This window comes from Mytilus galloprovincialis, chromosome 6, assembly GCF_965363235.1.
Source record: "Mytilus galloprovincialis chromosome 6, xbMytGall1.hap1.1, whole genome shotgun sequence".
NCBI classification, from domain to species: Eukaryota; Metazoa; Mollusca; class Bivalvia; order Mytilida; family Mytilidae; genus Mytilus; species Mytilus galloprovincialis.
The window spans coordinates 78,842,515-78,865,940 of NC_134843.1; the positions used below are offsets into that span (position 1 = coordinate 78,842,515).

The following is a 23,426-nucleotide window of genomic DNA, read 5'->3' on the forward strand; positions in this document are numbered from 1 at the left end:
GAAAGTATGAGTACTTATATACTCTCTGGTTTGCTGGTGGTTGATATAGGCGTTGTTTTCCTCTAGTTGGCGGATCGTTTGGACGTAAGATGGAATTGACATCAATGTCCACTAGCTCATGCTGGATCTTGTAAAGCATGACGAGTCGATGGTTACTTCGTCTGTTATCTAGTGGTTCCCATCCTAGTTTCTTGGCCATAGTTGTAACACATCCAGGTGTTTTATCAGTGTAGCTGTTTGTTACAAACTTGGCGGCCCTACTTTGCACTTGTTCTAAACGGTTTATGTCCTCAGTGGTATGAGGGTCCCATGATGCACTTGCATATTCTAGGGTTGGTCTGACCAGTGATGAACATATTAAATAAACACTTGATAAATCACACGTGAAAAAAAGTGTATTTGGAATTTTAATTCAGACAGATATTCATGACATTGTTTATTGATAAATCCACAACGCAAAGTTGGTGGTAGATTGTTCCATGAAGTTATACGTGCTTGAATTATGAAATGTTTTCTTCGTAAAGTTAAGTTTTATTACAGGCACAAATAGATTTTCATTCGTCGGAATAATAAATTTAACTTTGATGAGATGATAATTTAGAGAATGATTTTCAATACATATATCCCCTTATACACCTCTATGGCATTCATATTTTTTTTAATTATCAACCAGCCAAGTTATTGTAATATCCAAGCAAACGAAACCCCATGTTTTACATTCAGAACAAGTGAAACTGCGAGCTTTTGCTCTCTGATGATACCCCTGCCGAAATATTTCGGTATAAAACAGGAAGTTGTTGAGTGATTAATTTGAAGCGCACCACACAGTATAGCTGACTTATATAAACCCTGAATTGTAGTTCCTGAGAAAAATACGACGAAAAATATCCATGAGTAGGACGGACTGACGGAAGGATGGACAGACCGAGGTTAAAAAGTATACCCCAACTTTTTTAAAGAGGGGTATAATTGTATTTGCAGCGCCTCATTTTGCAGACCTAGCTGAAAATAAATAATCTTCCGCAATACAGGTTGAAAGTAGTTACAACACAAAATCACAGATCTACATTTATTGTCCCTTTATTTAAGAATTGAATGCTCCTTTTTATAAATTCATTGGGAGGTAAAATCGTTGACCAAAGTACATTTTGGCGCATCATTCTTAAAATTTGCGCACGGTAAACGCTTTTACAACCCTGTGCAATTACTGAAGCATTCAATACTTATAATTACATTTTTTCGCTATGATCATGAAAACACGATAACTATCAAGTTTTCTTCTTCTTTTTTTACCTGTGCACTTAATTGTAGAAGCACGTGGCAACATGAATGTTACAATTCGTTTCGAAATTAAGTTGATTAAGGAATAACGCGAAATTGCAGCTAGCCAAATCTAATGTACAAGAAAAAAAACTTGATAGTAATCTGTTCTCATGATCATAGCGAAAAAAATGTAACTATAAGTATTGAATGCTTCTTTTAGTTATTTCATAGAGTTGTAAAAGCATTGACCGTGTGCAAATTTTAAGAATGTAGCGCTTCTGTGCTTCATACAAAATGTACTTCGGTCAACGCTTTTACACCCCAATGAATTTACAAAAAGGAAGCATTAATTTCTTAAATGAATAACCCTTACATAGATTATTTTCATTCTCCTTTTATTCTGAGTCCGATTACTTAAACAAAAATATAATGTTAAATATAAATGTGGACCGTTTACGGGATCACTGCAATGTTGTTATACATTAATTTAAACCAATCAAAAATGTTGTGCTATAATTTGTTCGGTTATTCCAAATGTACTGGTTTTCGGTTTCTTGATATTTTTCTTGTTTAAATTGCGTTACGGTTACCAGTCGCCTGTTCGCGATGTCCTTTCTGCAAACAGAGTTGATTTCCCATGCAAGACAAGTCAAAACTCTGTACAAGGAAGCACTCAGACAGTTAGAGAGCAAATATTCCGAACATATTACTTACGGAAGGTTGAAATTCTTTTAAATATAATGCTAACATTAGCCTAAATAAACAAATCACACTAAACACTGCTCAAGGACAAACAAAATTTGTTAGTTGACACTGGACTACGATGGTATCCGGTCCATTCGCCCTGTGTTGATTCTCCCTTCTTTCATTATAAAATAATAGTATTATGGGCACTAAAGTTTAATAAACTTTTTCGAATAGTTCTATGCTGTAAATTCTGGAAATTAATGAGAAAAACATTGAATATTTAAAAATTAATTGCTTGTTTTGGAGCATAATTTGTTGTGAATAGCTATGGATGGTACCAGTGAGATTCGAACCCTCAATCTCGGGATCTAAAGGCAGCGCTCTTACCAATTTAGCCAAAGAAGAGCTTCCCTAACTAACTCAACTAGTTAAGATAGTCAAGGTCTAGGACATTTAGATTACTTGCATCGTAAATGAACAAGGTGTTAGATTATGATAATTTGAATAATCAGAAAATCATGATTGTTGTTTTAAATTGCTTTGATGTAAATACTGCATGTATTTAGCTTGGTATGAGCATGGAAGTAATATAAATCCATGGTATGACACGAGTAAAACATTGTAGACTTTAATTGAAAAACACAAAAAATAATTGTTTTTAACAGCTTGGTCCCTTTGATCTGAAACAATGAAAACAAAAATTATAGCAATACACTGACGGGTAAACCAAAACACGATTAAAATCTATTTAACACACAAAAAAAACTGTCAGAATCTTACTTTATTTTAAAACAATGAAAAAAAATTATAGCAATATAAACATAAACTAACCAAAACATGATTAAAATTTATTCAAAACCGAAAATAAATCGTCAGAATCTCACTTTATTTAGAAACAAAACTGTTCGCAACAAAATAGCCCAAAAGAGATGCTCAACAGTGGCTTTAAAACTCAGGAAATCTAATCGAAAATCAAAAATTGATAAGGTTAATCTAAAAAAAAATCTAGGGTAGGGGGTTTTGATCCAGGGTTGGTCGGGCAGCAGGAAACAGACCTATATTTTTTTTTTGGCCTTACATCAACTCTTATCGCACCGCTGGTAAAATATCACGTTGTGATTGGTTTAATGCCGTCACGTGGTGACCCCCTATGAGACCGTAGGGGGTTAGTAAATTTCATAGGGGGTTCATGACGCTTTAATGGTGACATCATCTATTACAATTGTTGTGTTTCATTGTTTATATTTCAACATGACGCATCAGAAAAAGTCCAGTGTGCAATAAATTCGTTATACGGTTAAATACTGACCCCTACGGACCATAGAGCGTGAATAAAATCCATAGTGGATTCAGCCTCCGGCCTCACCCCCTATGAATTTTACTAACCCTCTATGGATCCGTAGGGGGTCAGTAGAGAACCATATAACTTTTTTCAAGTGATTATACTTGCAAGTCTTTAGATTACACAAAAGAAATTGCATGCCCACCAGTCAGGGGACTTACTTAAATGAGTGATTTTGTAAATCACTGATTCAAGTAACATTATTTCCATAAAGGTTGGAAGTAAGAGTTGTCTTTCTTTAATAATCACCTATTTAAGTAGTACAAAATAATCACTAGAAGAAGTGATTTAATTTTACTGTAGCTTTAAATATAGAATACTAATGATCCAGACTAATTATGTTTCTAAACTTATCAGAACCAACATCTGTGTTGTCTAGGATGACCAGGTCATTTCAGGTGATGACCTTGTACTGAATCTAGGATAATGACATAAAAATCACTTGTTTAAGTATCAGACCTCAATTTTCTTCTTAAGAGCCATTCTCTGTAAGCATCAAAATATGATGGAAACCAGTGGTCACAGATTTTCATAAAACTTTTTTAAATGAATGCTTAGTGATGTAAAAACATCTTTGTCATAATAAAAAAATATTGTTATGTTCATTGCCATGGTAACCATACAATTCATTTTCAGAGATTTACAGTAGAAACCTTTAAAATCCAACTAAGTATTTCTTCAAAACGCACCGATGAAATCCCTTGAAATTAACAGAATATAAAGTTCTCTCCTAATAGTTTTTATATACCAAAAATCAGATATGTGTTATTTCAAATAAGAAAAATAATTCACCTTGGTCATATAGAAATTTGCTATCAGGAGTGCAAAAATTCTACTAGAGTTATTTCCCTTAGTACAACTCTTTTGTTGTTTATGTTAAAAATGAAAGTAGCTCCAGCAGCAGACACACGAAATGGTTTGCAATTTTAACACAAACTGCACTACAGATGAGTGTTCTGATGATGTTACTGATATCAACACATGTGATTGTAATGACAAAAATATAATTTTAACTGAATCTGGTCTTTTGCCAAAGAATTTTACTGATTTTTATATATGCTCAACCCATTTCAACCAATTATTGAAAAGAAACTCTGATTTGAGAAGGAGAAAAGTATGTCAGCTTCCTACTTTAATTTGTGCACATCCTCCAGTAGCATCACACTCTGTTGTTGGTGTAAAAAAGCCAAAGCCTAGCCGCAATATCACCATCACTGATGTAGAAAAGATTCAGAAGTGTTATGGCCTCACACTTCCTATTGGAACACGTAAGTTAAAAACTAAATTAATATATTTATTATGACTGTTTATTTTTTTTCTTTCCAATTGCCTGGTATAGTTTACATTTGTTCAATTCTTTTTTAAATAACACTCTAGAAATACAAAAGAGACCCTTTTTAGCTACCATTTGAATTTTTAGGGGGGGGGTCCTGTAATTTTTTTAGTTGTAATCTGAGATTATCTCTCTCTTGCCGTTTATTTTTTCACTCTGACTACAGTAGATATTGGGTATTGTTTTATTCTTTCATTGATTTTATTCTGACTTTTTTTTTTACATTATTTGTCATCCTGCCATTTTGTGGACAAAGTTGCTCATCTTTTTTTTACCTCAAAACTTCTGATGCTCTTGTCCTGCCTTTTTTTTTTTTTAATTTTTATCCTTTATCCCTTTAAAAATCAAATGGAAGCTTCCTAATAAGGGGAGGAATCCTACACTTGAGGTACTGATTTCTGTTTATATAAAACTATATATCAGTGGGGTGCAATTTACATGTCAATAGGTCATTATAGACATGAACATGTTGATCTTTTCTGTTACATGTAAGATGTCTGTAAAAACTATGTGTTGATCTCTTCAATCTCAATATAAACATAACCATTTCTGTAAAGTTTCTATTAATTAACCATATTCATGTACATGTATTATGTAAGTTTTCAGGAATGATTGAACCCACATATGAGAAAAAATCCAATATATTTAAACAACACATGGCATATGCCCTTTCAAAAAATATCTTAAGATGCACATTTCAAAATGATCAATACAGCCTATGTCAAGTCAATGCTTCTTTTTTTCAGCTGCATGCACTAGCTGCCTGATTAAAATTTCCAAGCAGTCCACAGAGATAGAAGCTGAAAGTCTTGATCAAGGAAAGTGTGAAGATGACCAGGTAAGGCAAACAAAATATTGTTTTAACAATCAGAATACATGTGTCTGTGAATTTATCTAAAATTTCATGTACAGCAAGCTCTTTAAACATAAATATGAATAAAAAAAAAATCCAATGCATAACCAACCCTAACTGCTAAACTAATTATACACTTTATACAAATTCCATATAGGGTCAATAAACTCTTTACCTAATTTACTGGAACAAAAAATGATAAAAAAAAAGAGTCTGACTTTTTTACTTTGTAAACATGGTAAACCTGTCTGACACCAGTATCACTAGATGAATAATTTTGTGTACCACAGACACATTGCACCATAACGTGTTAAGATATAGGTGGTTAGCATATATATTTATGCCTAATTGACTGTATGTTTGTTCAATATATATACATTCTATGTAGAGATGTTGAATGATGGGCAATGAGACAGCTACCCACCAAAGAACACAGATATGAACAAATGCAGGTTACTGTATGGGTTTGCAATGAAAACAATTCTTTTGGAATGGAAAGGCTATAAAGGGCAAGGGCCCCTGGATAATAAAATCTAAATTTAAAGCAGTCCAAGAAAGAAAATAAATGTTGACAGGATGTACCAAAAAGTATTGAATAACCGATACATTTCTTATCAATAGACTTTATATTTGTATTTAACAGATTCAGCAATGCACAAAATTAAATACAGATGATGAAACATATCTCATGGAGACTGACCAGTTGGATGTGTTAACAGAAAAAGAAAATATTTGCGATAATCTTGTAAGCATGTGCAGCTAGTGTCATTTTTGATATAATTGGTTTTTTAAGTTTTTATTTGGGGGTGGTTAGGGGGGGGGGGGTTTGTGACCCTAAAATATTAGACAATCATAACAAGGTAAAGGATATATTTTAGTCATCATTTGCATTATTTCAACACAAGAACAACATATTTATAATTTTTTGGTCACAATTCATACAAAAACAAGAAGATGTGGTATAATACTAATAGCCAACAAGTTAAATCTCCACCAGAGACCAAAGGCATTGAAGTAAATAGCTAATGCCATTCTTATGTCTTCAACAATAAGAAAAACCCATAAATCACAGTCAGCTACAAAAGGCCCCCAAAAGACAATTGTAAAACAATGCACGAGGAAAACAAGCATCCCCTCCTTTATAAATCTGTCCCTTTTTGCAATGATTTTGAATTACAAAATTTAAATTAAAATTACCTTCTCATTTGATAAAAGTGCAAAATAAAAGCACATAGAAATTGTTCATTTTGCTAAGAAATACATTTAATTTTAACTAAAGTATATATTTGCATTTGTTTTTCTGACGTCACTTTTTTTGATGACGTTCGATGTTTGATGTTTAAATGTAAAGATTTTATAAACAGGTTTATGTATTATATACTAGTACATGTGTCTGTGTCTGTGTCTTACGTACCAAAACAAAATTAATATTTGTCGGAGGTAAAAACTTTTTTACTTAAAACAAGGTTAGAATATAGTTTAGTGCAAAAATAGATACTGTATACAGACCATAATATTTGAAAAAAAATATTTTTTTGTTTCTATAGTAATTAATTATGTTTGAAAACTAAAAATGTGTTAATGCATTTAGCACATTCAGGATTTCAAAAAATGTAATAACAAAATACATCATTATTTTTTCAGATTGAAATTTCAGCATCCGAATATACAGTTACATCAGAAGAGTCAGGAAGTCAAAATTATTTATCCCAGTCACAAGTAAGTAAAATCTCCAAAAAAAGTATTCTATCACATTACATTGATAAAAGTTTATATCATTAACACTTTAACATGATTAATGTGACAATTCAAAAACAGAAATTAAAGCCGCATTCAAGAAATGAATCCTATATTTTAGGCACAATTACCAGAAATTAAAAGGAAACAGAATTAAAAGAAGAACAATCAAAACATATAAGCATTACATTTAGGAGATAACTGTATTGTGTTTTAAGCTCCAACGGCATCAATTGGGGATTTGATGGTCGCAAATTAAATTTACTGGCGATGCATTAGCGGAGACAGTAAACGGGTATTTGCGACCATCAAATTCCAAATTGATGCCGTCAGAGCTTAAAATACAATATTGGTATCTCCATTCTAAGGAAACTGTCAGAAATGTATTCAAAATTTGTCATATGCCATCTGCGCTTGCGCGAACGTCCCATAGCATCAATTGTCAATTGATGCCATGTAAATAAATGATGTTATCCAATCAAAATGAACGTTACAAACGTTGTTGCATTAGAATGTTCAGTTGTTTTTGTTTATGCAAGATTAATTATGAACATAAACATAATTCTTTCCCGCTGCCTGCATAATGTCTAGGGGCAAGTATTTGATGCATATTTAGAGTGAAAATAAAAACTGTAGTACAGTTATAATAATCTTTTACTAAGAAAATTATTTTGTACATGTACTAATACACTGCTGTGATACTTTACTATATAATAATATTTAACATGTATGAGGATAATGCAGGACTAGCTTCCTGCAGAGGTGTTTCAATTTTTTTTTCAACATTTCTGATTTTTTGAAAGCTCTTGAAATCATAATATAAAAAAGAAGATGTGGTATGATTGCCAATGAGACAGCTGTCCACAAGAGACCAAAATGACACAGATATTAACAACTTCAAACATCACTGAACAAGTGACATTACGTCCTGTGGCAAATATTTCATGCATTTTTAGGACAACAGCAAATTTAGAAAACAATAAATATCATTGTAAAGTTCTTTAATGAGAGACGAAGGACTTCTTCCTGGTACTTTAGAATTATAACGTTGTTATCACAAGTTTTTGGGATCGCACCTCAATTTGTACAGTTATTAGGAATTAAAATTTGTTTTAGTTTTATGAATATATTTCAATCGTTCATTATCAGTTTACAAAATGTATTTGTCTGTTTAAACCATTCTGATTTCATTTTTGATTTAAAAGGGAAGTAACTACTTACTAAATCTATATCATATGGTTGCTAACCCTATGCGGTAACTAAACCATGTATTTTTAAGGACAATCTATATCAAATATATATAGACACCATGTGTAATTCATTAACCAATCATATCCCCATAAATCTCTAGGAGGCAAGATCAAATATATTATTGCCACTACAATTATCTGAAATAGATTTGTATATTTCTCATTGAGTTTCCATTGACAACAGCTTATGTATGAAAAAAAGGAAATGTTGTAAAGTTGTGAATAAGACAACTATTTACCAAGTTTGTCCCTTTGAAATGTTACATGCAAGCAGGGGAATCATCTATGACCCTTGGGCCCATTCCTCCTTTATTTAATTGTAATCAGTTTTATACTTCTTTGCAGCAATCAGTCAGAAGTTATGAACGTTGCAGTTATTTGACATCTTTGAATGATTTCCTGTCATCAGTCAGATTGCAGGAATTCTCAGAAAAAGAAAGAAAAACATGGCGGTCCTACACATTTAAAACAAGAAACACCTACAAAGAAAGATTTGATGAGATTATGAAATTGATAATAGAAATTTTATTTCCAAATGATGTTGATGAAGTAATTGATGACATAAAATGTCCCAAGCAGTTAAATGAAGAAAACAGAACTAGTCATACAGAGTACAAAGATATTGTCACTTCATACAGAAAAGCAGAATCCTGGCAACAAGGAAGACAAGTTCTTTCAGTTCTTGCCTCAAGAATGTCCTTCAAGGACTTACTGTCTCTACTACCAGAAGTCACATCTCATCGCTACTATGCTGCTCTCAGTCATTCAAAGAAAATTGGACCAGCACTTCCAATTCCTGAGAAAAAATTGCATCGACAAAAATTAGATCCTGAAAGATTAGACGCATTCTTAGATTTCATTACATCCAGTCATGTTGTCCGTGATCTACCTTTTGGGGAAAAAAAACTGAAGTTTTCAGATGGAACAGTCCACAATTTACCTAACGTTGTACGTTGCATGGGTTCAGCAGACATAATACAGCAGTACAAAGCATACAGTCAGGAAAATGAAATTTCACTTTTAGGTAAGGCCAAATAAAGATATATATGTATAGAAAAATACACAAATTAAAGGATATCATATGGGGTGTCTAACCATGACACAAAATCTAAAAAAAGAAAACACACACAAAAACAAAAAGCATACGAACAGTGCATTTTAATATTTGTTCTTCATCTCAAAGTCACAATGACACCTTCAACAAGGTGCAGGTTTAAGATGGCTCCTAGCACTTTCTTGGCTGGAAATATATGCAAAAATAATTTTTTGATAGACTTTGTCAAGTTTTATGCAACACCACCTGAATTAGCACAGGTTAAAAAAACACATACTTAAAGAAATACATATTTAAAACCAATTAGTTTCTTTGCATAGGTGTAAATTTAAAATTAACATGATTTTAAATTTATGTGTAGAATATATTTAAAAAGTATCAGATGAAAGGTGAAGGACTGGTTATCCTTGTAGAATACATATTGACTAATAATATTGAATATTAGAAAAAAAGGTATGAATGAATTATAAAATGGATCAAATCTATTTGTGCTACTTGGACATTTAAAAAATAATCAATCAATCTAAACCAGTTGTTACTTTTATTAAATAGGTGACAGTACCATGTTTAAAATACTTGCCCAGTGTGGTGCCAAAGTCAGAAAAAGTCTTGAAGGACTGGACTATTTTGTAGCAGAAGGAGGACGTGCCTTCATTACCTTTCAAGATGTCTTAGACAAATTGCTGACCTACGACGCTATATCACCAGATGACCACAAAAGTTTCCAGGCACTGTTCTTACAATCAAAGCAGTATTTAAGGACTGACTATAAGGTTTGTTAGACTAAATTTGGACACTTTTAAAGGATAAATAAGTCCATTTTATGTGATAAATTAGAAATTGCCATTAGTTTTCAGGTTTTTGAATTTCTTCAGTTTCGAAATCATTGGGGTGCCAAAATATTATAAATTTTTTAATGAAGATTTGCATCCATCCATTACATAAACTTCATTTAGATTAAATAATCCCTTGATTTTTGTCTTGCCTAGAAATAATAAAAAAGCGACTCATATGTATGCTATTTCCAGCATTGATGGCATAGTTTGTGATGAGATCCAGTTTAAATGTATTTGCAAACCACTAGTATAAGGCCAATGAAATTGGAACAAGTGTAGTTCATATGTTACTTTATATACCTTCACATTAATTTATTACATTTTCAGATTCATATTTCAAAGGGAAGAGAAGTAGCTGATCACTGTATGTTGTATGCCCTCAGTGATGAAAAAGATGAGGCATTTACAGAACAATGTTCTCACAATCACCAGATGGTCTGTGAAAGCTGTGAACAGTTGAAAGAGACCATTGCTGCATTACAAAAGATCTTTGTTACTTCCTCAGTAGATGGAAAAGAGGATGAGATGAATGACCTCAACTTCAGGGTAACTTATTATATTATTTATATGACCACTTTTAAATGTAAAAAAGTTTGATTACATTTACATATGATTGTTCAAGGAAATTAATTACCCTTATCTATTATTGTTGTTTGCTGTTAATTCAGCTTGCTATGAGATGTAATCAAGCTTATTAGTTTCTTTGAATATTTCCTCCATATATATGTTTCCCAAATACAATACTATCTTTTCCGATTTGTTACTTGATGACCAATCTTCCTACCGGTATTTTACTGGCTTTCATTCTGCATAAAATTTCCATTACACAATATATGTACTGGACTAGAAGGAAAGAGCAACTGTTTAATATTTAATTATTTTTGTATTAACTTATGAATTAAATAAAAAGAATTAACTAATTCAGGATATGTTTTATCAGAGAGTATTCTATTTTTAAGTGTGAATGAATCGTCACTAGGCTAATTGAGTTGCAACAGGAAAGTCTGTAATTTATATTTACACTGCTTTAATTATTCCCCTAAGAAAAGACCAATGAAAAAGCATACATTTTAGAAAACTGACATCAGAGATCAGAACAAAATATTACCTAACAGGTCATACCTAAATTTAGAATAAAACTTAATAAAAATATGTTTTATGAATTGATCTTCATTTTTAGGTACAACAAGCAACAAAGAGTATTTTCAGCCTGAAAAAGCACATAATAAGATGCAAAAACCAAGACTTAGCAAAAACTCAACTTTTTGAAACCATGCCTTCAGATGAAGTTTTACTGGTATGTGACTGGGCTATGAAGTTTTTACCCCGAAAGTTTCGTGAAGATCAATGTGATTGGTTCGGAAAGAGAGGAATACCATGGCACATATCTATAGCCTTCTGTAGGAAAGATGATGGAAGCATTGGTAGCCTTGGGTTTGTTCATTTGTTTGCAACCCAAATATCCCAGGTTAGATTTTTTATATGAATAAGCTATAATTTTAATTGTTTTTTACTGTAAAGATGACATATTGAACAATATATGGTAGGGCAAGTAGGAACTTTGTTGCAAAATTCATCTATAACAAAGAAAGAATAGAGGGTACAGTGATATTGTTGGCTTTTTTCAAAACTACCTCTACCCTTTTTTATTGGGAAAACATGCGTCATTTTCATCAAATTGGGAAATTTAAAATAAACCATGAATTTGACTGAAACTTCAATTTACAGACCCATTTTCAAGAGTCAAACCCTGCTTTAAAATAAGACCCCATTTTGTCAGTGATGATACATAAATAGACTCTCAAATGTGCACATATAGTCATTTAGGCAAGATAATTGGTTAAATGAGTGTTTTTCAGTTTGTATTCATGCACAATTACTACTGAGACGGCACTGTTTGGGAAAAAAGTTGTCTTTTTGGGAATAATTTTAAGCCATTTTTTTTCAAATTGGGATTTTTCTCCAGGGGAAAAAGCCTTTATTCTCCACTAATTTAAGGCAAACAATATCACTGCGGGTAAACGTACACGAGACAACATCTTAACATATAACATAGTTTTAATTATAATAAATATGAATGGCACACAATAAAGCAAGTTGAAGATGGTGTAATAGGCCTAGCAGACAACTTATAAAATATTTTTAAAATGTGTAAGAGGAACCATACCATGATAATGAGTAAGAATATCACATAAAGAAAATAAGGTAGAGACATTGGCTAATAAATTAAATTGTGCCATTGGTGAGATTAAATGTGGTCTGTACACTGATGTAGCTGTGAGATATGTATTATCCATTTTCATAATGCATTTTTATACACTAAGAATAACAGACAAACAAATGAACATCTTGGGGTTAACCTTTGGTATCATTAATCAAATAGTGTATGTACATGTATGACTACCCTAAACAAAATTGTGTTTGAATACCTATCCATATACTTGATATGATACTTTCTTCTGAAAACAATTTAGTATCTGTACTCTAATTTTAGTTGTAGTTGATCAATTATGCTTAGGAAATGGATATTTTATAAAGCAGTTTAAAAGTTGTGATTTATTTTGTTTACATTCTTTTAACAGGACAGCCAAGTAACAGCCAGTATTATCTAAGATGTAATGGATAAAATTAGAGAAATTAACACCAATGACATAAAGTTTCATGTATGGTCTGACAATGCTGGTTGTTACAAGTCAACAGAGATGCTTTCATTCTTATTCCATTCAGGTCTTACCCTGTCATATGACTTCTGTGAATCCCAGAATGGGAAGGGACCATGTGACCGCACTGCTGCAACCATCAAATCTTCTATTAGAAGATATGTAAACCAGGGTCATGATGTACTTACAGCACAATCAATGAAAAAGGTACAGATAATTTTAAAAACCCAATCAGTTTCATGTCTTAAACATCCCTAGGTTACAGCTGTAAATGTACTTTGAAATTAAGAAATTATTGCAAGGTTTTTATTAATGGTCATTAATTGGAATTGTTAGACTGCTTGATTATAGAAATAATAAGAACTCTCATTCTGATATTTTAAACATAAATCTGTATGCACCTTTTGCAAATATGGCAGTAACTTATCTCACAATGTCATTAATTCTGTAAAAATTGCAATAACAATACAAGGATTTCTGAAATTTGGTTTCAGGGTTTATCTAAGTCAGCTATACCGTGTGATGCGTTTTCAGATTGATCACTTGACAACTTCCTGTTTACCGAACACCTGTATGATTTTACACATGATGGCCAAGTTAAAAATTTTCGTCACATTTTTCTCAGGAAATACAATACAAAGATTTCTGAAATTTTATTTCAGGATTTATATAAGTCAGCTATACCGTGTGATGCGTTTTCAGATTCATCACTGGACAACTTCTGTTTACCGAACACTTGCATATTTTTACACTTGATATTATCCACTTGCGGCGGGGGTATCATCAGTGAGCAGTAGCTCACAGTTTCACTTGTTATATTTTAAATCAAGATTTACAACCAAAAAAGCCAACAGTTCCAATCTACTCTAGTTATTTTTCTTCTTATAAGCATTTACAATAATTTCACTTTATTTACAGGCAATAGACAAGTCATCAAAAAATGTAAAGTACATAGTTCGTGTCATAGAAGGAACTGAGTGTAGGAAAACTAAGTACACTGCTATACCTGCAATATCAACCTATAGTAACTTCACATTTAGCACACATGGCATTACTGCATGGAAGGCATACCAAGTTGGCACAGGTAAAAAGATAAATATTATTTTTATAATTCCCCGCAACATGAATATGAAAATAGAAGATGTGGTATGATATAGCCAATGAGACAACTATCCATAAAGAGACCAAATGACACATAAATTAACAGTTATAGGTCACTATATGGCCTTCAATGATGAGCAATGCCCATCAGAGTCTTTGCAATACTTTTAGATTGCTTGTTAATTTACTATTTTCTTATCCTTTCTTTTTATAATTTCCTAATCATGATTAAGATCTCCAAACACTGATTTTCTATTGATATATGTAAGCAGTCAATAGACCATAACTTGATATATGTGATTCAAGTATTATTTTTTGCGATTATGTTGAAAAATTTGTCACAAATTTGTTAGTTTGCTCCAAGTCAGAATATAGTATCCAAATATTATTTATGACTTCCTGCAAACCGTTTCCTTCATGTGGGTTATTAGGTTTAAGATTCAAATAAGTTTTTTTGGCACTATTTAATTTACTCCCTAACATGGGACAGTGGAGTAACAGTACAACATCGGAACAAACTATAAAAACACAGTTCTTACTTGTCAGATAGATCACAACAAAGCAAAAAACAACTAACAATATATAGACACATACTAGATGTGGCAGCCAAGGATTATGTATATCCAGCACTAGACTCAAAGTTCAGTTATATTCATTTCACACATACTTTTCGTGTCAATAGCTACACTATATAGCCAGTTCATTTTCACTGAGTGTAAAACAGCAACAATCAATCAATTAATCAATTATTGTTTAAACAGTATTCTCAAATTATAAGTTATGCAATTTTATTTTCTACATTTTAGGAAAGCTTATACCTTCATCTGCTATTCCAAGTGTTGAAAAGTTTATTCTAAATACCTCATGTCCAGAGATAGAGGGAGAAATTGATGTGGTTTTTCACCAACTGCCACTTAAAGCTGAAAAGGAAGAAAACACCATAACATGTGCAAATGAGGGATGCACACTGTCTTTTTCATCTTTTCATGACCTGTCAAGCCACTTAATGTTCGGCAAGTGTGAGTTTGAATTCAGGTGCCAGTTTAGTAATGGATGTGACATTACTAAGAAGACTTACATCACAAAGATGTCTAAGTCTTTTTCAACCAACTTTCAAGTTTCATCAGCAGGGCTGACAGTTGGAATTAATGACAACTCTGATTTAGAACTTGGCTGGGCATTAAAAGAAGAAAGGAAGAACAAAAGGTTTAATGTGAACCAAAAAGAATATCTCACTGAAAAATTTAACAAAGGTCTAAAAACTGGCAGAAAGGAAGATCCTTTTTTGGTATCAGAGGAAATGCTGACTGATAGAAAAGAAGATGGAAATAGAAGATTTTCATATGATGAAATCCTTTCGATACAACAAATCACAAGTTTTTTTTCTAGAATGAGCAGGAAGAACAAATCATTTGATGATTCTGTTGATGCATCAAGGGAAGAAACTATCACAACTATCAGGAGAGAACTAACTGCAGATGAACTTAATTAAATTTCTTTTACCAACTTTATGTAAAAAACTACAAATATTTTATGCACTTATAGTATGGTATGATTGTCAATGATACAAATCCTATAAATGACACGAAAGGTCACTGTAGAGTCTTTAACAATGAGCAAAGCCCATACTGCATTATCAGCTACAAAAGGCTTCAAAATGGCAAATTTAAATAGCTTTAAGTGAAATTGTTAAAACAATTTGTTTTTCCAATAAAAATACCAAAAGAGACATCAAACTCACGATCCATTGAACATAGACAATGATGGTAAGAGTTTCCGTTATAAGTTTTTGGTAAAAGATTTTGGTCAAGGTAGTTTTTGATGAAATTGAACTCCAATCAACTTGATCAACTTGAAACTTAGTACACATGTTCCCTAAGATATGATTTCTAATTTAATATGTCTAAATGCCAAATTAGATTTTTCCCCCAATTTCACAGTCAACTAAACATAGAAAATGATAGTGTGCATGGAGCATACGAGCATCTGTGAATTTGACAACATTTTGTTCTTGCTTTTATAAGTTAATAGTGAGATTTGGATTTCAATCATAGACAGAGACATTGACTTGTGTTTTGTTTGCATAGTGTTTTAGCACCAGTGCAACTCTGTAGTATATTATTTCAAAGTTGAAGTGAAATGAGGTGCAAGATGTATGCATTTTCACAGGTTCTGATTAAATTTACACTTAAAATTTTCATAATTTTACCACTTAACCATGTTAACTGTTATTTACAGACTCTTGAGAGTTGACAAAGTCTTAATCTTTACTGACATGGTAACCTTCACAACAACCATTTTGTTTGAGATATGATTTTAGAAAGAATACCGGAGTAAATATTTGTATGCAGAAGCTATAAAATACATATTTTTGGCGATTTCTCTTTTTTTTGCTTAGGGTCATATAAATGGTTACTATGGTAGCCACAATCTTAAATTGACATTTATCTTTTCAAATAGTGTTAAATTAATAATCAGATCCAATTGAACTAAATTTTCTTCATTTTTAACTTAAAATTTTCAATTTTTTTTTTTTATATATTTTCATTCACTGCCATGGCAATGATTTTTTTGATTTTTTTTGAGAAATAACACTACTCCAATTTTTTGATATTTTGGACTTTATGCTTTAAACATTATATATGCATTATTTTAAGAACATCTGTCGGTGCATTTTTTCACAGTCTCTTATTAAAATTGGTAAAAAAATCCAATTTTTCAAAAATCCCCAAAAAGTCAAAATCACGGTTTTTGGCAGCTTCAAAAAACTGTGATAGGATATTTTTTTTATTATGTTATATATTGTTATTATATGCTTAGATCATTGTCTTCATGATGACAAATAAAGAATATGACCTCAGAATAGTTTGCTTTATGTTTTATATGCAAAGAAAATGGTAATTTCACTGATTGAAAGACTCTGTAAGAAGCCTTATTTGATGATGTATGGTAACCATGGCAACCGCAACTCTGTGTATCAATATTATACCAAATTTCAAACAAGGGTGACATATGAGTATTACCTACCAAGTTTCATTAATATTTGAGGTCCTGACTTTCCCACCCTATATCAGAAATTTTGATGCTAACAGAGAATGGCTCTTAAAAAATCACTTCTTTAAGTATTATTATTTTGATAACCCCCACTAATTTCAAAACCCCCGAACAGTGAAATTTTTATCATGAACAGTAGAATTTTATTACATAATCTGAAAGATGAAACCTTGAAGTTTACAGGAAAAATACTCCCACTGCTGGAAAAAATCTGTTAAGAAAGTATCAGTTCATTATTTAAAGCCATTATTATAGCATTTTTTCAACTAAAATAGAATTTGCAGCTAAATGATAGCACCAAAGGCACAAACCTTGCTACTTAAAAGAAGAAAAAAAAATCATTTTTTTCAATTTTACTAATGAAAAGATATGATTTAAACCTATGTGTTTAAAATTTTGGTAAAACTACAAAATCACAATTTGTGACAAAACTTTGAATTTGCTACTCAAATAAGTGATTTAAAATTCACTTATTTCAATAAGTCCCCTGACTGCCCACTCCTATGGGTGGGCAGAATGGACAAGCTAGAAATTTTGCCCACCGGGTGCCCACTCCCATGGTGGGCCGATGGACAAAGCAAAATCCACCTGAGCTGTAGTGTATAATATAAGTTTTGGACACAACAAGGTTCAACTGTATTGTATAGGTGTAATACCACCAAATTATGGTACGTCACATCCGGTTGTATACGAAAATAGGTCGAAAAAAAATATTCCCTTGAATTTGACAGTTGTAGGTGATTAATCCTACATTTTATTGCAGTAAAAGATTTCTGTGTCATAAACATATGTCTTGGGTATTTCAAAGCACCATTATTTTTTTATTTGGGATTTCTATTGAATATTATTTAATCTTGAGGTTACATGGTGACTAAACCTTGTACACAGATAAAATAAGGGGAGAAATTTGATTGGTTAACTTCCAGTGATGGTTATTTTCATATATGCAATGAAATGTTATGTGATTTTTTTTTTCTATAGTACTGGACAGGATAAAACTTTACTCATGCCAAGTATTTGAAACAAAGATAAATTCTATAGATTTTTTTGAAAAGTGCAAATTTAACAAAGTCTAATTGGGGAAAATCAATGGTGGTATTACACCTATACAGAAACCATGTCTACCATAATAAATTTTTGTGTACAATTATTTTAGCTTGAAAGCTGTGTAACAGTAAGTAACATTTATAACAGTGTGACATGTATCATTTAATCATTGTCTAAGAGTTCTTATATTTTACAGATTACTTTATCGCTATCAAGCAGTGTGTCTACGTGCTGAGTTCGATAAAAATAAAGATGAAAAAGATATTATAAAGTCAAGACAACTAGTGAAAGATGGAAGAACAAAAATGCTTGCAGATTGGCATTCTGTACCATTAAAGTGTATGTATATTGTTAAATTGTAATATGTAAACTTTGGAAAAATTCTAGTGGTTAAGTCATTTTAGTGTTGTATTGACATGATTGAGGGGATATGTTCATAAACATGATAAACTCTCTATATATTTCTGCTTTTTCCAGTGATTTCCAAACTAGACTTATTTTCCTGAAAATATAAAATTCAGAAGATGTGGTACAATTTCCACTGAAACAACTTTCCATCAAGTCTGATATTCTAAAACTAGAGGCTCTAAAGAGCCTGTGTCGCTCACCTTGGTCTATGTGCATATTAAACAAAGGACACAAATGGATTCATGACAAAATTGTATTTTGGTGATGGTGATGTGTTTGAAGTTCTTACTTTACTGAACATTCTTGCTTCTTACAATTATATCTATAATGAACTTTGCCCATTAGTAACAGAGAAAAACCAAATTAATGAAAATTGTTAAAAATTGACTATAAAGGGCAATAACTCCTTAAGGGGTCAATTGACCATTTAGGTCATGTGGACTTATTTGTAGATCTTACTTTGATGAACATTATCGCTGTTTACAGTTTATCGCTATCTATAATACATGTAGTATTCAAGATAATAACCAAAAACAGCAAAATTTCTTTAAAAATTACCAATTGGAGGGCAGCAACCCAACAACCGGTTGTCCAATTCATTTGAATATTTCAGGGCAGATATATATTGACTTGCTTAACAATTTAACTCCTTGTCAGATTTCTTCTAAATGATTTGGTTTCAGAGTTATAAGCAAAAAACTACATTTTACCCCTGTTCTATTTTTAGCCGTGGTGGCCATCTTGGTTGGATGGCCAGGTCACGCCACACATTTTTCAAACAAGGTACCTCAAAGATGATTGTGATTAAGTTTGAATTAATTTGGCCCAGTAGTTTCAGAGGAGAAGATTTTTGTAAAAGATAACTAAGATTTACGAAAAATGGTTAAAAATTGACTATAAAGGGCAATAACTCCTAAAGGGATCAACTGACCATTTCGGTCATGTTGACTTATTTGTAAATCTTACTTTGATGAACATTATTGCTGTTTACAGTTTATCTCTATCTATAATAATATTCAAGATAATAACCAAAAACAGCAAAATTTCCTCAAAATGACCAATTCAGGGGCAGCAACCCAACAACGGGTTGACCGATTCATCTGAAAATTTCAGGGCAGATAGATCTTGACCTGATAAACATATTTACCCCATGTCAGATTTCCTCTAAATGCTTTGGTTTTTGAGTTATAAGCCAAAAACTGCATTTTACCCCTATGTTCTATTTTTAGCCGTGGTGGCCATCTTGGTTAGTTGACCGGGTCACGCCACACATTTTTTAAACTAGATACCCCAAAGATGATTGTGGCCAACTTTGGATTAATTTGGCCCATTAGTTTCAGAGGAGAAGATTTTTGTAAAAGATTACTTAGATTTATGAAAAATGGTTAAAAATTGACTATAAAGGGCAATAACTCCTTAAGGGGTCAACTGACCATTTCGGTCATGTTGACTTATTTGTAAATCTAACTTTGCTGAACATTATTGCTGTTTACAGTTTATCTCTATCTATAATAATATTCAAGATAATAACCAAAAACGGCAAAATTTCCTCAAAATTACCAATTCAGGGTCAGCAACCCAACAACAGGTTGACCGATTCATCTGAAAATTTCAGGGCAGATAGATCTTGACCTGATAAACATTTTTACCCCATATCAGATTTCCTCTAAATGCTTTGGTTTTTGAGTTGTAAGCCAAAAACTGCATTTTACCCCTATGTTCTATTTTTAGCAGTGGCGGCCATCTTAGTTGGTTGACCGGGTCACGCCACACATTTTTTAAACTAGATACCCCAAAGATGATTGTGGCCAAGTTTGGATTAGTTTAGCCCAGTAATTTCAGAGGAGAAGATTTTTGTAAAAGATTACTTAGATTTATGAAAAATGGTTAAAAATTGACTATAAAGAGCAATAACTCCTAAAGGGGTCAACTGACCATTTCGGTCATGTTGACTTATTTGTAAATTTAACTTTGCCGAATATTATTGCTGTTTACAGTTTATCTCTATCTATAATAATATTCAAGATAATAACCAAAAACAGCAAAATTTCCTCAAAATGACCAATTCAGGGGCAGCAACCCAACAACGGGTTGACCGATTCATCTGAAAATTTCAGGGCAGATAGATCTTGACCTGATAAACATATTTACCCCATGTCAGATTTCCTCTAAATGCTTTGGTTTTTGAGTTATAAGCCAAAAACTGCATTTTACCCTTATTTTCTATTTTTAGCCGTGGCGGCCATCTTGGTTGGTTGACCGGGTCACGCCACACATTTTTTAAACTAGATACCCCAATGATGATTGTGGCCAAGTTTGGTTCAATTTGGCCCAGTAGTTTCAGAGGAGAAGATTTTTGTAAAAGTTAACGACGACGGACGACAGACGACGGACGACGACGCCGGACGCCGGACGCAAAGTGATGGGAAAAGCTCACTTGGCCCTTCGGGCCAGGTGAGCTAAAAATTAACATAAGAAAAAATATCATCAACCAAATTTTTGTAGTTCTTATAATTTTATTGTCGTAAACATCACTGTTTTAAGGGTATGCTTCAATATTGCTATTAAAATCTTTAAAGTTTAAAGGATGTATGAAAAAGCTATGATGCTGCAGCTTGGTGTACTCACAGTGTTACTTTAGTTTGTTCTTTTGGCATTTCTCACTAGATATCAAGACAAATTGATTTTACTGAAATACTAAAAGTTAGAACAGTGAATCCATATTGAAAGTAATTATCTTTGTTTTTACAGTTGCCCATGCACCAGGTGGAGCAGCATATGACAGAGTTCCAGTCCAACCAGATGCTGTAAGTTGATAGAATTTTTTATATGATTTTTCAAAAATGTATACCTCACCAGCAGGAATTGTAGAATTGTAAATAGAAAAAAGAAGATGTTTTATGATTGCCAATGAGACAACTCTTTATAAGAGACCAAATGACACAGACATTATAAGGAACTATAGGCCACGGCCTTGAAAAGTCAATGAGCAGAGCCCATAGGAGTAAAGTGCAGCAGCATAGTCACCTATAAGCATGATAAAATGTTAACAGTTCTAACAAGAAAAGTAATGGCCTAATTTGTGTACAAAATACTGAAAGAAAAACAAATATGTACTTGAAGTTACACGGAAAAAAATACAACAACTGAATTGCAGACTTATGACTTTTGTCAGTTTAGATCTACATGATCTACAGAGAATATTGTTGTTAATCCGACAACTAATTCTTGTTAATCAGACAGTTAATTCTTGTTTTACAGTATATGATGTGGTATAAGATAAATGTATGTGAAACTAAAGAGATGTTGAATGAGCAATGCTGACACACTTTTAATTTTCTTAAGGAGACTCGAAGATACAAAAAATTAAACTTTTTTTTTTATTATAAATTTTATTTATTACACTATCAATTGTTACTTTGTCATATGGTACAAAAATCAACCACAAAAATTGCTTTGTTTTGACCCCAGATGACTTTTAAAATGATTATATAATTGAAAAAACTTCAAATTATCTCCCTTTGGTGAAAAAATGCATTTTTTTTGCATTGAAATTAAAATCTTTTTAAACTCATTGACATTGGTGACCTATATATTTTATTATTATTTTCAAATAAACTGTACTTATATTAAACAAATGTAAAATTTCGGCGATTTCTTTAATTTAGTACTTTTTTTATTTCAATATTACCTACAGCATGTATATTTCTACTATTAGTTTAACAGGAAAAAAAAGTACCTTATCAAAAATGCATGCTTCTTTTGAAGGCAGATTGTGAGCTTAAATGAAAGGTGACCCCATTTTTAAAATTTTTGTATATGATATAGTTCATTTATACGAGAAAATAGTGAAATCCTATATTTAATAAAAAAAAAAATCATATATACATGTACCCGCGAGCCCCCTTAAGAGTTAACTGGTTATAAGACATTTTTAATAAGCTTCATTGAAAAAAATCAACAAATTGACACTTTTTCATCTACAGAAAAAAGGAGAAAAATTTAAAAATTGACTCAAGGGTAAAAAAAGACTTGGCAGGGTTAAGAGGAAAATAAACAATAATTTTTGCATGGCCCAATGGCTAAATATACCCTGCTAATTCTAGGTATGTAAAAATAAAGCTGTCTGACAGCCTGTTTGTGTATCTGGAAAGAACAAATCTTCCATAACATTCATATGCATAAGTAATTTTATCAGGCTTGGTCATGTTAGATTTTATTCAACTAAAAAATCAGTTTTAAGCTATGAAATTAGAAAGTCTTCTATTAAATGATTGAATGATATATATACTTTTTCTTTTAGTTATTGGACATGTGGCACCCAAGGGAGAAGGCACTTTACCCAGATTATTTTGCCAGACGTGATATAAGAAAGAGAGAATTTGTAGAAAGATGGGTAAAGAAATATGGCGGCGGCAATGCTACAGAACAGTCTTAATTATATATTTATAGAATACTGACTGAAGTATTGAGAACTTTTAAATTGTTTTGTGTTATGTAAAAAATAAAAATAAAATCTTTATAGAAAAGAATGGGTTTATTTAATTATAGTTATGTAATTTCACTTTTGACTACAGAAACATAATGTGCTTGACCAGACCTAAACAAGTCTTAGTACATATTGAAATAAATAAACAAGATGTGGTGATGAAAGTGAATAAAATAAAAGTGCACATGTCATTACAGGTTAGCATATTGCTTTCAACAATGAGGAAATAAGCTCCTGGAAATGAAATGAGTTAGTTTGAAAGGATTAAAACTGTTAACATATTTGTGGATGCCAAACTTCTCCCTGTCAATC

General features: G+C 32.0%; 2 protein-coding genes across 2 annotated transcripts; both read left to right on the forward strand.

The window, feature by feature from the left end:
• Positions 1–1,825: 1,825 nt before the first annotated feature.
• Positions 1,826–23,157, forward strand: LOC143080427 (NADH dehydrogenase [ubiquinone] 1 beta subcomplex subunit 9-like). The gene is made up of 4 exons (XM_076256270.1): positions 1,826–1,982; positions 18,414–18,556; positions 21,377–21,432; positions 22,929–23,157. The coding sequence occupies exons 1-4, from the start codon at positions 1,870–1,872 to the stop codon at positions 23,061–23,063; spliced, it is 447 nt and encodes a 148-aa protein (XP_076112385.1). The 5' UTR covers positions 1,826–1,869; the 3' UTR covers positions 23,064–23,157.
• Positions 3,761–16,981, forward strand: LOC143080426 (uncharacterized). Its single transcript, XM_076256269.1, has 11 exons — positions 3,761–4,560; positions 5,372–5,463; positions 6,122–6,223; positions 7,123–7,197; positions 8,811–9,489; positions 10,072–10,292; positions 10,683–10,901; positions 11,536–11,823; positions 12,938–13,222; positions 13,934–14,099; positions 14,923–16,981. Exons 1-9 carry the CDS (start codon positions 4,206–4,208, stop codon positions 12,965–12,967), a joined length of 2,061 nt encoding a protein of 686 aa, XP_076112384.1. The 5' UTR covers positions 3,761–4,205; the 3' UTR covers positions 12,968–13,222; positions 13,934–14,099; positions 14,923–16,981.
• Positions 23,158–23,426: the final 269 nt, after the last annotated feature.